The 16,768-nt window shown below is 40.0% G+C and overlaps 1 protein-coding gene across 7 annotated transcripts; it reads right to left on the bottom strand.

Moving 5' to 3' along the window:
• Positions 1-67: 67 nt before the first annotated feature.
• Positions 68-15,962, bottom strand: LOC131940552 (peroxiredoxin-2). Of its 7 annotated transcripts, none has more exons than XM_059299234.1 (7): positions 15,834-15,926; positions 6,088-6,225; positions 1,943-2,088; positions 1,570-1,686; positions 1,020-1,142; positions 765-895; positions 68-373 (listed from the first exon to the last, which is right to left on the bottom strand). In XM_059299234.1, exons 3-7 carry the CDS (start codon positions 2,083-2,085, stop codon positions 288-290), a joined length of 600 nt encoding a protein of 199 aa, XP_059155217.1. In that variant the 5' UTR covers positions 2,086-2,088; positions 6,088-6,225; positions 15,834-15,926; the 3' UTR covers positions 68-287. The 7 variants fall into 7 exon arrangements, with proteins under 7 accessions (XP_059155217.1, XP_059155213.1, XP_059155216.1 ...); XM_059299230.1 differs by lacking the exon at positions 15,834-15,926 and adding an exon at positions 7,565-7,709; XM_059299233.1 differs by lacking the exon at positions 6,088-6,225 and having other exon boundaries at positions 15,834-15,962.
• Between the last annotated feature and the right edge of the window lie 806 nt (positions 15,963-16,768).

Below are 16,768 nucleotides of genomic sequence, written 5' to 3'. Positions count from 1 at the left end.
CCAGATGAATATCAGACACCAACTGGGCAAAACACCTGACAAAACCAGAACAACAAATGACATCAGATCAAGTGAAAAACCTTTTATTCCTAAATCCATATTGGCAGTAAATCTTAGTTATGAGTCATGTTACGAAATTAACCAATTGTAAAGCAATCAAAAGGTTGTAGAATTCAGTACATGCCTACAGAAACACTAAACCATAAGTATTAGAACTGGTTGTACATCAATACAAAAATACTTGCGTTTAACATTACTCAGTGACTAAACCGTGCAACTTTGGGCGATTAGTTTTCTTTGCTCAGGTATTCTTGGATACCCTTGGAGTCAGGCTTGATTGTGTCTTTCCCTGGCTTCCACCCAGCAGGGCACACTGAAACCAGACAGTTAACATCAGACAATAGGCAAACTGGTGACTGACAAACTACATAGGTTAACCCATGTTTGATACAGCCCCACCCCCAAGACTTACCTTCCCCATGTTTGATACAGCCCCACCCCCAAGACTAACCTTCCCCATGTTTGGCCCCACCCCCAAGACTAACCTTCCCCATGTTTGGCCCCACCCCCAAGACTAACCTTCCCCATGTTTGGCCCCACCCCCAAGACTTACCTTCCCCATGTTTGGCCCCACCCCCAAGACTTCCCTTCCCCATGTTTGATACAGCCCCACCCCCAAGACTAACCTTCCCCATGTTTGATACAGCCCCACCCCCAAGACTAACCTTCCCTATGTTTGATACAGCCCCACCCCCAAGACTCACCTTCCCCGTGTTTATCTGTGTAACGGAAAGCTTGAACTAAACGAAGCGCTTCGTCAACTGATCTTCCAACAGGGAGGTCGTTAATGGTTATCTGACGGAGAATTCCTTTGTCATCAATGATGTACAAGCCTCTATAGAAACAAGACATCAGTTTTTAAAAAATAACTACTCAGAAAAGAACATAGCTCACTAAAACTTTTTCTAATGCTCTGTTAAAATCGTTTTCCTATTGCAAATAAATTTCTAGGTGATTACCTGAAGGCAATGCCCTCCTCTGGCTTTAAGCAACCGTATTTCTTAGAGATTTCACAGGTTTTGTCAGCAATGATTGGGATATTCATGGGTCCAAGACCACCTTGTTTGCGAGGTGTGTTGATCCTGTCAGAGTACAGAGTTATCTTACATTTTTCTTCTATAATTACAATAAATGTGACAGGAGTAATCCCTTCTCATGTCAATACTCCAGTTTGTCAAGAAAGCAAGTAAAACAAATCATGCCCTGTGCAGTGATATGAACTTGTATACTACTAGACTTTAAAATTCACTAAACTCCATGAAATTTATTAAAGCAGTGTACTAACGCATCATCGTAGGATAACTTCATCTTAACACTACCCTTGTCCTCATCAATGTAAGGTAAATATCAGGATTTAGAATAATGCACATAGTTAGATGGTTTTAAATCTAACAATTTTAAATTTAATATAACTAGTACTACTAGTATACAGGCAAAATTTTGTACAATTAAAATTTTAAAAAAATTGAATATAAACCAACAAGATTTTTAAAACTTAAAAAAACTGACCATGCTAAATGTGAGAAAACACTATCTGTAGAAGCTGCCAACACCTCACATCCAATATCACGGAATTCCTGCACACGATCACTGAAGGCGATGATCTCAGTGGGGCAAACAAATGTACTGAAACAAACAATAAACCATGTGTTAATTAAACAGTCTTGAACGGACATATGACAACACCTGTATGACTTGGTCATAAATCTGTGGATTTTACTTTACCAGAGGTCAACTTAGTTTGGCTAAATCAGATCTAATGGGTTCACTTTAAAAATTATCTGACCAGAGGTCATCTTAGTTTGGCTAAATCAGATCTAATGGGTTCACTTTAAAAATTATCTGACCAGAGGTCATCTTAGTTTGGCTAAATCAGACTTACAAATCCAATGGGTAGAAAAAGAGCACCACATATTTTCCCCTGTAGTCTGCCAGCTTCACTTTTTTAAATTCCCCATTGACAACAGCCTCAGCTTCAAACTCAGGGGCTGGTTTTGTGATAAACAATTCTCCAATTCCTGCCATTTTCTGGAGGGAAAAAAATAAATAGGTTTATTAAAGATGATAATTTTTCTTAAACTTTTTAAGTGTAACAAATAGTTCCAACCTATTATTTTAAGTTACTATTATTATTATATTTAACAGCTAGATCTAAGTTAGACTGAAAAATACAAATTCTAATTTAAATGTTTTCAACATATCTTTTAGCTTATAAATGACAGACGCTACAGTGAAATAACCATCAAATGGGATGACTAATTTAAATGATAGGTAAATATGTAATACATGTTTTGCAGGGGTAAAGTAATGTGTAGGTATTATTACATGGTCCCTTGGTCAAATTTCCTTTAATACATAAGGTGTACTGCTCTCTCTTCCTCTCCTCTCCCCCCCCCTTTCCACTCGTGTTTTTCACAGTTATCTCCCCAGTCTCTGATTACAGATGGAGCCGTGGCAGAAACCACGTTTTATTTACATCAAATGTCAACAGCTCAGGCATTTCAAGGTCGCGCCAAACTTTCCTCTCCGTCTAGCAAGTTACAGATACGTATGAGCATGGTAGGGCAGCAGAGTTTAGCACTTTATAATTGTAGCCAGCAACCTTTCTAGCCAGAAAGGTTCCAGTAAATAGTCGGAATACATTTCAATGATTAAAGATCAAAGGTCAAAAACTAGAACTTCTGTGCGCTCAGTCTAGCAATGGTAGGCCAATGGTTTAGCCTTCAGTCAAACAGGGATATGGTTTGTGGGGGTACAGATCTGGTTAGATTTGATATGTACAGATATTAAAAGCTTTAAATTGCTTTAAAACCTCGTGACCTTGAACTTTTGTTTTTAACCCCTCGCAAGTAGTATCATCTAGTATGTAGTTCTACCCCCCCCCCCCCCCGCCCCATCCTTGATTAATGTTTATTGTTTTAGCTTCGTCATGGTCACATGTTTTTGCCTCATTTAGGTTTAACCTTTAACCTCCGTGCTAAGTGACAGATCATGTTTTATAGGACAGGGTTACAATTTAGTGACAATCTTATTTGGTCGAAATGTGTTGTAGCCTTTAACAAAAATAACCATCTTGTTGAGTTTGAACTTTTGGTCAAATACCCCCCCCCCCCATCCCATGATGGTATACAAGCATCAAAGCCACGGAAGTTAGTGACAAGATATAAAGATGTCAGTCCAGCACTATGTGACAGATGTCAGTCCAGCACTATGTGACAGATGTCAGTCCAGCACTATGTGACAGATGTCAGTCCAGCACTATGTGACAGATGTCAGTCCAGCACTATGTGACAGATGTCAGTCCAGCACTATGTGACAGATGTCAGTCCAGCACTATGTGACAGATGTCAGTCCAGCACTATGTGACAGATGTCAGTCCAGCACTATGTGACAGATGTCAGTCCAGCACTATGTGACAGATGTCAGTCCAGCACTATGTGACAGATGTCAGTCCAGCACTGTGTGACAGATGTCAGTCCAGCACTATGTTTACTTGTCCCGCGCAGCTGTCTGCCAATCCAACTGTCCGTCCAGCAACCTATACTATACACATTTTACGCGGCTTATGTAGGGTGGGTTGGGGGGGGGGGGGGGGGGTTAAAGAGTGACTCAGCATAACAATTAACGACCCAGTAAGCTCCTTAAGTAAACAATTCCTAGCATCTCCGTATCGGCTCATCAAGTTTATCATCTTTTTTATCATCCGTTTTATCATCTGCCAAGACGGATGCCGTATGGGGGTCAAAGTTTGCGTGTCATTCAACATAACACACCAACAATTCATACAAATGAGCCATACATAGATATTTGTATTGCATCTTGTACAGCCATTGTTTTCATAAAATAAGTGTACGTAGATTTTAAAAACTTTGCCAAACAAGAAAACACTGAGTGGGAATGTCCCCCCCCCCCCCCCCCCCGATTAAAAAAATACAGTGACCCCATGTTTACATCTTCACAATACAGGGTGGGGCTTGTATGACGTCACAAGACTAACAGAACAAACCGCTGTCCACTAGCGGCGAGCCTAGCAGCGTTTCTTTCAGTCATATCCCCCACCCTGCTTGAAATTTCCACAAGAGTAGTTACCACGAAGTTAAAAATGAAAGACTCGAACTTGTGCCCACTGACTAAACCTTGTTCAGCATAGGTCTCCCTGCACATTGTTTGATATCAGCTGTAAGTCGCCGAGTGATAGGTGTAGTACGATCACGAGTGTACGTTCTATCGAACTTTCTCCCACTAAACAACTAACTTATCCTACAGCACTCGACATTTATGGGATTTGTGTGGTTTGATCGGCCGACGGGGGTACACTATAGATTTTTACAGGTGTACTGTAGGTTGTTCAGTGAATATTGAAACACTGGTTAGTGAATATCTCATGTGTCCACGTTACGATGCTTAGGTAGTGGTGGTCAAGGGGTGGGTGGGAGAGGGGGGTTTAAAGAGTCCAAGAGCAGACTTTTTTCTCCGGGGGGGGGGGCACTTGAAATTTTCGGGGGGGGGGGGGGGGGCGGTAAACTTTCTTCGGGGGGGGGGCGGCGGACACTGTTAAAAGTATATATTTTCTATATAAATTATATAAATTTCATTTCGTTCGGGGGGGGGGGGGGGGCGGTAAAAAAAAATTCGGGGGGGGGGGGGGGGGGGGACAAAGCCCCCCCCCCCCCCGAAGAGATGCCTGGAAGAAACTGTCCAAGAGGATACAACATGTCAGGGCATTTTCATCGGAGGCAAATCCTGGAGATGCAAGCCTTGCAAATACCTGTATTGTGACTCACCCAACTTGTACCTGAACTCACGAATCAATAATCTAACGTATTGATCTGCTCATTGAAAAGCTGCAGCAAATGGTAAATATCAAACAGTGCCTGTTGTATAAGGTGATCTATGAGTGGTATAACGGTACTGATTGCCATAGGAATATATCAAACAGTGCCTGGTGTATAAGGGGATCTATCAATGGTACTAATTGCCATAGGTATAAAACAAACTGGTAATTGGGCAACCAATAGCATGACGGTATTAACTGCCATACAAGACTGCCACAGAGAACTAATGAAGTTTACTCAATAGAAACGTTCGATGTATTGATAAGCTTTTTCGTTAGTCCTCATTAAAGCGGGAATTAGTTGCCAGTGTACAGACGGACACTGGATCAGTGTGTGGGCGGCTAACCTCGGTGTGACCCGGGCTTGTGTGAGGATGGCTGACCGCGAGATACAGGCTAGGGCTTAGGCTGGAGTGGTACGTTCACAATTTGAGCTCTACACATACAAGACCGGACCTGGAGAGCTAAATGTGTTAGACTGTGTGGCTACAGTATAATTATAATGATCACAGAATTAATTAATACCAAAGTCCATTAGAGAGATAAGCAAAATACTGGGTTACACTTAATTGCACGCCTGACACCAAAGCAATGTTAATACGATGTTTAATAAGCAGATGTGTTAGTAGGTCAGGTACACGGTTCATATGTGGGCATGAGACCCGCTGGGTAGGGCACTGTCCACAGGGCAGGGCACTGTCCACAGGGCAGGGCACTGTCCACTGGGCAGGGCACTGTCCACTGGGCAGGGCACTGTCCACAGGGCAGGGCACTGTCCACTGGGCAGGACACTGTCCACTGGGCAGGGCACTGTCCACAGGGCAGGGCACTGTCCACTGGGCAGGACACTGTCCACTGGGCAGGGCTCTGTCCACAGGGCAGGGCACTGTCCACAGGGCAGGACACTGTCCACAGGGCAGGGCACTGTCCACTGGGCAGGACACTGCCCGTACCGACTGGTCATTCATTGGGCCTACATGATGCTACCCATTATCGGAAAACTGCATATTAGTACCCAGTATATACTACAGCAGGCTTATACTGTGTTAGTAGAGTCATGGCTATAGTTCCAGATATACCGTGTTAGTAAAGTCAAGTATATAGTTCCAGATATACCGTGTTAGTAAAATCAAGTCTATAGTTCCAGATATACCGAATTACAGTATGCAAGGCTAGGGTAGGGTGATAGTTACTGTCTCGTCTGAAATCAGAGCTAGATCTATGTGGGTAGCCGACAGGATGCTAGAGATGTCTGCCGTGGGTTCGGATCTATTCGTCCTGGCTGGTTTCGTTCCCACCCTGATTAGGGTGACGCCTTCCCTGGTTCCAGACTGTGGATGATCACCAGAGAAAAGTGGGTTGCAGGCAGTTCAACCTGCCAGCTGTCACCGCCCCGACAGACGTGTCACCGCCCCGACAGACGTGTCACCGCCCCGACAGACGTGTCACCGCCCCGACAGGCGTGTCACCGTCCCGACAGGCGTGTCACCACCCTGACAGGTACAACAGACAAACTGGCACCCACAAGAACTTGTCGCGTACAGGTGCTGCATCATACTTTACGTAGGCATGCTGCACCATACTTTACGTAGGCATGCTGCACCATACTTTACGTAGGCATGCTGCACCATACTTTACGTAGGCATGCTGCACCATACTTTACGTAGGCATGCTGCACCATACTTTACGTAGGCATGCTGCACCATACTTTACGTAGGCATGCTGCACCATACTTTACGTAGGCATGCTGCACCATACTTTACGTAGGCATGCTGCACCATACTTTACGTAGGCATGCTGCACCATACTTTACGTAGGCATGCTGCACCATACTTTACGTAGGCATGCTGCACCATACTTCACGTATGTGACAAATTTGATCTAGATGTACCTGACTGACAGCTAGATAAAGTTGACTGTTAAGTCCTGCTCTAAAGTTGAACTAATCCACATAACATATGAGAACCATAAGGTTATGGGCGACTGTGTTCAAGATGTAGACTAAGTATGTGTGTTAATGTGTAGAAACGTGTGTATGTGCTGTATGTGTGCAAGCCAAGTAGGATTAGTACAAAATTAATTTAGCAATCACAGCCTGCTGCACCACCATGTGTCAATTCTAATCAACGTATAAACAGCTGGGCTTGCGTTACTAATCAACGTATAAACCTATCACCACAGTTAGGTGTGGGTAACTAAACTAACTTCAAACACATTTCTCTTTACGATAAAATACGTGTTGATTACAGACCAACAGAGGCAAAAAATAATATCTTACAACTATGATTACAAACGAACAGAGGCCAAAATAAAAATCATATAGATCTAGGCCTCACTACGATTACAAAGAGGGGCCAAAATAAAAATCTTACAATTATGATTAGACTAGTGGCAAAAATCAAATTCTTACAACTGATTACAAACAGGCCAAAATAAAATAAAAATCTTACAAGGATGATTACGAGGCGAAATCAAATTCTTACAACTATGATTACAAACGAACAGAGGCCAAAATAAGAATTATAGGCCAAATTATGATTACAAAGAGGGGCCAAAATAAAAATCTTAATTATGATTACAGACTAGTGGCAAAAAAATCAAATTCTTACAACCGTGATTACAAACAGGGCAAAATAAAATTGATAAAACTCAGAAAGTCAGCGTACATACCATGTGAAGACTAGCCTAGGTCACAGCGAATGTGTCTGTCACGCAACTAGCACGGCGAGACCAGTGCCGCCGGTTAAAACATGCGCACACGATTACCGTAAGCCATCCATTCGTGCAGGCCACGGTATTTCATGGCGCACACAATTTGCTGAGTAACAGGATATTGTCTTAACGTCGTAGCTACAGGGATATCCGCGTTCAGCTATGGGAGTGGTGACACAGCTTTCCAGAACAGACCTGATAACATGACACCCCCCCCACCGAGCTGTCCAAAACAGACCTGTTAACACGAAACCCCTCTCTCCCAGAACAAATATATTTTCTGATACGAATAGGTAGAAACCCTAGTTGAAAATGTCGCAGGTTGCAATGGATTATTACAAATTTTGAAATACAGGACAGTGTCATCAGATATATAACGAGTAATATAAGACATATGGCTACAAATAGCCAACTACCTGTGGTGGTTACAAATAGCCAACTACCTATGGTGGCTACAAATAGCCAACTACCTGTGGTGGCTACAAATAGCCAACTACCTGTGGTGGCTACAAATAGCCAACTACCTGTGGTGGCTACAAATAGCCAACTACCTGTGGTGGTCACAAATAGCCAACTACCTATGGTGGCTACAAATAGCCAACTACCTATGGTGGCTACAAATAGCCAACTACCTATGGTGGCTACAAATAGCCAACTACCTGTGGTGGCTACAAATAGCCAACTACCTATGGTGGCTACAAATAGCCAACTACCTGTGGTGGCTACAAATAGCCAACTACCTGTGGTGGCTACAAATAGCCAACTACCTGTGATGGCTACAAATAGCCAACTACCTGTGGTGGCTACAAATAGCCAACTACCTATGGTGGCTACAAATAGCCAACTACCTGTGGTGGCTACAAATAGCCAACTACCTGTGGTGGTCACAAATAGCCAACTACCTATGGTGGCTACAAATAGCCAACTACCTATGGTGGCTACAAATAGCCAACTACCTATGATGGCTACAAATAGCCAACTACCTGTGGTGGCTACAAATAGCCAACTACCTATGGTGGCTACAAATAGCCAACTACCTATGGTGGCTACAAATAGCCAACTACCTGTGATGGCTACAAATAGCCAACTACCTATGGTGGCTACAAATAGCCAACTACCTGTGGTGGCTACAAATAGACAACTACCTGTGGTGGTTACAAATAGCCAACTACCTGTGATTGAAAACAATCAGTTGCTGATGAGTAGAGTGAAAGTTCAAGACCTCAACCACTTGGATAGTCCGCCTAGTCTACAATAAACACGACAAACCATCAATCAACACACCAAAACAGCAATTTCAATTGGTTCAGAAAATTAACACGTGAGGGGGAGGGAGGAGGGGGGTGCGAGCGTGATGACAGCTCAGTGATATGAGTGATTTTTTGAGGCGTGAAGTTCGTGGCATAGCTAGGTCACAACACACACACACACACTAAAGTGCTGAGTCATGACACACACACAGACATCCAAGTTTTTGTATGATGTGGGTCATGACCGCAGACTTAGAGACATTACAGCTAGAACATTGAAAGTGAAAAGTGTAACACCAGTCATTAAAACAACATGACACATCAATGAAGCAAAACTCAAGTTTGCACCGACATGGTCACGTGATGCTAACTCTGTGTGTACACACTAGTGTAGGCGCGGTGACACCAAAATAAAAAATTTGAGGTGACACCAAAATAAAACGTCTGAGATGACACCAAAATAAATAAAAAATTGAGGTGACATCAAAATAGAAAAATTGAGGTGACACCAAAATAAAAAGTATGAGATGACACCAAAATAAATAAAAAATTGAGGTGACATCAAAATAAAAAACATTGAGGTGTTCAGGTGACATCAAAATAAAAACTTTGAGGTAACACCAAAATAAGAAGTTTGAGGTGACACCAAAATAAATTTGAAGCGACACTAAATTTAAAGTTTGAGATGACCTACCACTTCAGACGCCATCATCAGTGGGATATGATATTGTTGCCAGTTGGTCACTGATATACCCCGAGCCTATCGAACGGTTCATCTAGCCCGCTGAGCCTCCCTACCTGCACGTTAAGACGGCGCTTCTATCGATTGGGACACGACCAATTACCGGGGATTAAAACATCGCTGATCATCATCAATTAATTACTGGCACTGGGGTTTCACCCCCCCCCCTCCCGGTGGTTGTCGCAGTTGTAGGACACCCAGACATGTCACTAAATGTGGTCATGTCAAATGTCAACCATTACATGTCACAAAATTTGATCTTGTCAAATGTCAACCATTACATGTCACAAAATGTGGTCATGTCAAACGTGGTAATGTAAAATGTCAACCATGACATGTCACAAAATGTTGTCTTGTCAAATGTCAACCATGACGTGTCACAAAAAGTGGTCATATCACCAATGTTACCCACATGTCATAAAATATGATAATATCGCAAAATGTCAACATATTATAAAGTGTGACCATATTTCAGTCACGAAATCTCACGGAACTGTCGAACTTTTACCATAGCCTTACAACACGACGATAGTCAACAACTGTAATCTTTTACCCTTGCAGAAGAAACGTGCCCCCCCCCCCCCCATCCTCCCTACCTAATGTTAAACATACCTGGATTAGTGAGACTTACAATATCGAAACCTGGATTAACAAGGGGCCCTTAGACACTGACAATGTCAAGGCTGTCTCGGTGACTTACAAAGGGAGGATCATCCACGGTACAATCACCGTCAGAAGCAGGACAAGACGGCGGAGTTTCTTCCCTTAGATTGGCCAGGTACTTGTAATATTCCTGTAGGTAGACTCGATACATCTTTACAAGACTAGCCCACTGCTGCATCAGTCCATCTCTACAACGCGGCACCAGTACAACTGTACACGTCAAGATATCAACAGGTCTACTGTGTTCTACAGATGCCGTCACCTGTCCCCACTCAGACACCGCCAACATCTAGGCCCAAGTCTCTCCATGTCGTCCATGCTGGGCCCAGAGTCAAGCATCGTTGTTGTCGTCGGTACAAGCAGTAACGGCCTAGTCTGCCGGTCGAACACTTGCTACCACACACACATACATCGTTTGGTTGCATAAATGTCATTTCGTCGCATTATCTTCGCCGTGCTCGATGGAATCGCTCGTTTCGATCACATGATGCTCACAATAAATCCACACAGAAATATCAGGAGAATCGGAAATGCTGGGTAGCTTGGTGCCGTTACCATGACAACCAGATGGCAGGGCGTGACAAGATATGACGCGGTGGTTCTCGCGAGATTGATGTGTGTGACGGTAAGTGGACGACCCTAGCCGTATAAATACCACACTGTATAAACCCTTTTCACACATATCCCTTGTAGTTTAAAATTGTAAAAAAATTTATCAGCTCCCGATTTAAACAACCCCCTCAACATAATTTTGTAATGTTAAAATAGGCCCAACTGTTTAAAGTTAAAAAAATAAAAGTTTGAATTTGGGGTAATTCTATACCACAGATTCCCAGATGTTTTCAAGTGGCGACCCCGTTTTATAAAATCCAAGTGACCTGTGACCCCCAGACAATGAGGAAGACCCCCAGAAACCCCATTCGCGACCCCCGTGGGTTGCAACCCATAGATTGGGAACTCGTGTTCTAAACAGTAACGTAAGATTATGTCCAGACTGAGAGCAGGTGTAAACACACACTACACAATAATTCGATTTAAAAGACATTTCGAAACAAATATGTTGGAGTGGCTAGCCATACCATCTCGAAAACACAGCCACTCCTTGAATATATCCTGGAAAAGATCAATTTCATGAAGATTGGCTGGAGTTCTGACAAGGTACAGGATGTTCCGGTCACCCAGCAACTGTATACACTGGGTCACACAACATTAAATGTTAAGACTGGACAGTCACACGAGCACATTACTCTTTAGACTGACCAGTTGGGGCAGTTTAGGCGATACATTTGGACAGTTTTTGTAGCTCTAAATTTAAACTAAATAGGCCTATATAGTGAGCAGATGATGAGAACTTCTTGTTAGCCCGCCCCCCACCCCAGCAATCGAGAAGTTAGGTCTATGTTGTGTAGAGGGTTAAAATACTGAACAATGATCACAGTCATTCCGTTGTATGGCTAAATAAAAGTTACAAATACAAAAACGATACTGTTACAAATAAAACGGATCCACTTCAACGTTTCAACCAAGAAATTTTTAAACAGCCTATTTCAGGGATGTCACGTAAAGAGAGGCTTACGGTAATCGGGAATTCCCTTTGAAAGCTAACCGCAAGCTGACAACACGGCCCCAATACATGCCAATGGCGAGAAGTCATGGTCATGTCATAAGTAAACATCTCCACGCCACACTCCTGACTTTACCGACCCAACTACAGCAGCATACTCGGTGTCCTGACTTGACTGACTCGATAATTGCAAGCTGTTAGTTTTCATTAAATAGTGATTAGTTGGTTAGATTTGAAGCATCCGCCTGTAGCCCCCCCCCCCCCTCCCCACAGGAGTTTGAAGTATAAACTAATGAATCTCGTTCATCTTATACATCTATTTAAAGCCAACTCGGCAACTATCTCGAACTTGAAAGCCTAGTTATTGGATATAAACAATCGCAATTTTGTTTACGTAGAATTTCATTCGCGCTATAACATTTTAAATGTGTTATGTATTTGCCATCCCGTAATTTGAGAAATGGGCTTTAAGACTATAACATGAGTATAGCATGACGAAAAGTTTAGAATCTGACGTCACGTTGATGCAGTACCCATGGGGGGGGGGGGGGGTGATTTTTATTAATGGCTTCGTTTGTTGTTATCCAAATGACAGGCCGATTTCTATCCGATATATATATATATATATATATATATATATATATATATATATATATATATATATATATATATATATATATATATATATATATATACATACTCTAAGATGCATGTATGTGTTATTTTGATACTTTATGATGCATTTATGTGTTATTTTGATACTCTATAATGCATGTATGTGTTATGTATAGCTTCTACTAGTACAATCTAAGATAATAAATGTTTTTTTTAATTTACAGTTGAAACATAATAAATTACCATAATGATAAGCGCAGTAGACTTTAATATTTTTTACTGAAGAAAAGTTGGCATAAATGTGTCACACCTGCTCCAATATGGCTATTAATTTTACCATCAAAATTATACTAATTTAATTATCTCAGCTGTTGTATTAAAAAATTAAAAAATATTGTTAGGATGGGTAATCAATATAACACGAAACAATACCAGCAATTTTACAACAATGGTGACTGATCTTTATTCAACCAGGTGTGGTGGCTAGAATTTTGATCACATTCAGTAAGTTAATTAATTAGAGGTATGAATATTGTCAGCACACCTGGTCATGTTAGCCTGAAGTAGAGTTGGATAGGACCTGTGAGTGTCTGTGTTATGGGTGGTTGTGTGTGTGTGTGTGTGGGAGGGGGGGGGGGGTGTTGTGTTGGTGTAAGGAATCTCAATGTTGGGGGGGGGGGTGTTTGCAGGGATATCTTGTATAAGGGGTTGTCTTGTTTAGTAAATGGGGTTGGTAGTCTGGTGTCAAGTATCTAGTGATAAAATTGTTTTATTTAAAAGAGAACAATAATGGTCTCCAATTATAGTGGAAAACACCAATGTGTAAAGAAAAACAAATGACCACTCATTGAGCTTGATGCTACATTTATAAAAGTTTGTTTTTGAAAATAACTATCTTATAAAGGATTTTTTTTTTTACCTAAATTTAATTAACAATTATGAAAAATAATTGCTCAATAATAAGGGGGGCGAACTCAAACATCCATTTAGTTGTGGAAACAGCATGAAGTAATAATTAGAAAGAAAAAAAAGTTATATCATAATAAAACATCCCTAACTCAGTGATGAGTGCCATCTTTAAGGAAAAAACATCCAGCTAAAAATAACTATTCACCTACTGGTAACTGAAAGCCTAAACCACCCAAAAATTACCACCAGCCCAACAATATCTATTGTACCATGGGAGATAACTTTTTAACATTATTGTAATATGGGAAACAATAATGTATAACACTGTTGTAAAATGGGAAATAACTTCCTAACACTATTGTAACATAGGAAACAACTTCCTAGCACCAGATGCAGACAACATCACAGGTCCACTACATAGGCTGTTTAAGTTAAATGGGTAGCCCCATACTAGAATTTTATATTGCAGAATTCCTGTGCTTAAAAAAATGTCCAACAAATTAGGTACTGTCAACTGATACTAAGAAAACTTGTCCTACAAATTATTTACTAAAAGTGTCAACGGATAGTTTGAAAAAGGGTCACATTGGCCATCTTTACTAAATTAGGTCACAAATTATGTGGCCTGCTTGGCCTAATTAACTCTTCCAACTAGCAGTGAATCAGCAATGATTCAATACTAAATATAAGAAATGTATCTTATCATTAAAATAATCATAAGTCAGTATAAAATAATTAACATTTTTGTAAAAAAAAAACACCTCTATTATAATAACAAGCTTTTAAATACACTTAAGATAATAAAACTTAATTTAGCTTTAGATAACTAAAATAATTAAATGAGTAGAAGTCTTTTCAACATATTTTACTATTTTTTAAATTTATAATTTATAATACTATTGGTCCACCTAAATTAGTAACATAAGTAATCCTTTTATTCAGTAATTTTTATTTAAAATATTTGCTTTAAAACCCAATCATCAACTCTAAATGCCCATACTAGAGTCTGTGAATGGATCTCATGACAGTGAACACCAGTGTTTCTTCCAGACTTTTTGATATTTTAGAGGGGGCGGGGACACTAGTAAAAGTATATGTTTGCTATATAAATTCCATCTTGTTCGGGGGGGGGGGGGGGTAGACTTTCTTTGGGATGCCTGGAAGAAACTCTGGTGAACACAGATCATCTGCCTCATTCACTATCACTACAACATAATCTTGTTTAGTTATCTCTCCATTTTATTAAAGTATTGAATAATTTTGTAAACCTTTAATTACTTTTATATCTAATTAGATTCAAAATTATATACTTGTGTTGTCATAAGAAATCAATTTATTAATAAAATAGTTCAAATGAAAAAGTTGCATTTAGAAGTTGGTCAAATTTACAAACTTTGACTATAAACCCACCTATCAGACATTGTGACCTAAGTAAAAACTTATCAAACAATAAACAACAGGCACTTGTGTTTAATCTACTCTTTTACCCAGAGGTGGGGTTTCTTTCTCAGAGGGTGGGGGACACTTAAAACTGTCAGGGGGCGTAGATCAGTTAGAGTATACATTTTCTGTATACATTAGGCCTACATGTTTTTTTTTAAATTTCATCAGAATGGCATTAAAAGAGGCCTGAAATTCAGCATGGAGAATTATATTCTAATCTGTATGTTAAGCTCTTTAAAAAATAAGCATTTAATAATTAATTAGGCTACAGCTGATTAAGTTGCATTGTTATCTTTTTAGGCCCCCATTTAAAAAAAAAAAAAAAAAAAACACTTTTCTTCAGGTATCTTTAAATTAAAAACAATGAACTAGACCTAAAGCTGAAGTACAGAACACTGGGGGTGGGGGGGGGGGGGGAGACATGAATATTAAATAATAGCACATGGAAATTTCTGGATAGAATAAGAACAAGATAGAATGTATCATAATCTCACATTCTAAATTAATTAGATCCTAATCTAGCACCCCAACTATAATTTAAAAATTAGAATATTAGTTAGATCTAGATCTATATGATCTAGATCTAGTTTTATGTTTATTTGGCTGGCATTTGGCTATTTGGTGAAATTGCTTGCTTTTTTAAATCCATAAAAACATAATATTCTAGAATTCTAAATTTTTTGTCGTTTCCGTACTGAACTTAAAGAAAATGTTAATTGTTATATAAAGTAGGCCTATACTATAGAGTCTAAAGAGTCTAAATAAAAATCTAATCTCACTCGTTTCTAGTCTAGATAGATAGATTTAGAATTTGTAGATCTAGAATCTAGGATTAACAAATAAAAATTGCTTTGTCATTCTTGCTCAGACGAATCAGGAATCAAATCAAGCGACGAGTGAGATGACAAGTTCAGGAGATTATTTAGATTCTAAATTAAAATATAATATCTAGATCTAACAAAGCACGAAGCTATAGCGAGTGAACATTTTATTAAAAGTATGAGTTTTAAGAGAATTAATATCAGATACATCTTTCATTACCTTTATAATCTGCTTGTCTGCGGGAACTAAAACAACACGTAAACAGCAATCTAAAGCCGGTCTTTGTGGCTGACCTTTCGACTCGTGTAGGCTTACTCCGAATTCCGTTTAAAACGCAACATGGTGCGTAACTGTGTATATATTGTTTTTCCTAATTGGTAACTCGGTTGTGTACCTTATTTTAAATGAAAGAGGAAAATTACTCTGTAGCTTAACATTTTATTCTTAAAGAAATTAACCACCTACCAGATTACTAAAATGTATTACAGAAACATCTAATTTTCTAAATGGTAAAACCTAATCAAACAGAGCTATATCTACATGAGAAAAACAAATTTAAGTGGTGTGCTAAATCTTTTAGAAAACAACATTCTCTTGTCCTAACTAAACTAAATGATCTTCTGTTACTTAATAAAATGTTTATTTAAAAAATCAATAAGCTAACTGAATCAGCATCTTTTTAATCAATGCATTCACCAAACTCTACAGAACCTATATACTAATTATACTCCGTTAAGTCTCCCTGTAATTAAATGTCATAGAAACTCTAATACAATTATACTTTTCACTTGTGCAGATCCTCCATAGTTTAAAAATCCAAACTTGTGGGACTGTTGTAGTAAGCCAGTGTGGATACAGGTCAAATAAGTTTTAATTTCTTCATTGGAAAGTACTAGACTAAAAGCTTTTAAATAAAACAAACTGCTCATCCCACCTGACAAGAGAGCCCCCACCACCCTCTCCCTTCCCACAAGGCCCTGACTATGCCACTGAGCAGGGTAAGCCCCACCAGACAACAAATTGGCCTAACCCAGACCACAGGACTAAACCCCAGTGGCATTTCTAGGTAGGGTGAAAGTGTCATAACCACTTGTATATTTGATGTTTGCTACTAAAATAGATTGTACATCATGCAGGTGTTGCTGTGTACATTT

Source organism: Physella acuta, unplaced genomic scaffold (assembly GCF_028476545.2).
Source record: "Physella acuta isolate Inbredline_101_S28 unplaced genomic scaffold, ASM2847654v3 ptg000322l, whole genome shotgun sequence".
Classification (NCBI taxonomy): domain Eukaryota; kingdom Metazoa; phylum Mollusca; class Gastropoda; family Physidae; genus Physella; species Physella acuta.
Note: the sequence above shows the minus strand (reverse complement) of the source record. Positions and strands in the feature narration are given on the sequence as shown.

What these genes read in the sequence shown, in the direction of transcription:
- LOC131940552 (XM_059299230.1), bottom strand. An exon ending in GTTTTCTCACATTTAGCATG is followed by an intron (nt 1,143 to 1,569) that starts GTCAGTTTTTTT and finishes GTACTCTGACAG; the next exon opens with GATCAACACACCTCGCAAAC. An exon ending in GAGGAGGGCATTGCCTTCAG is followed by an intron (nt 896 to 1,019) that starts GTAATCACCTAG and finishes TTGTTTCTATAG; the next exon opens with AGGCTTGTACATCATTGATG.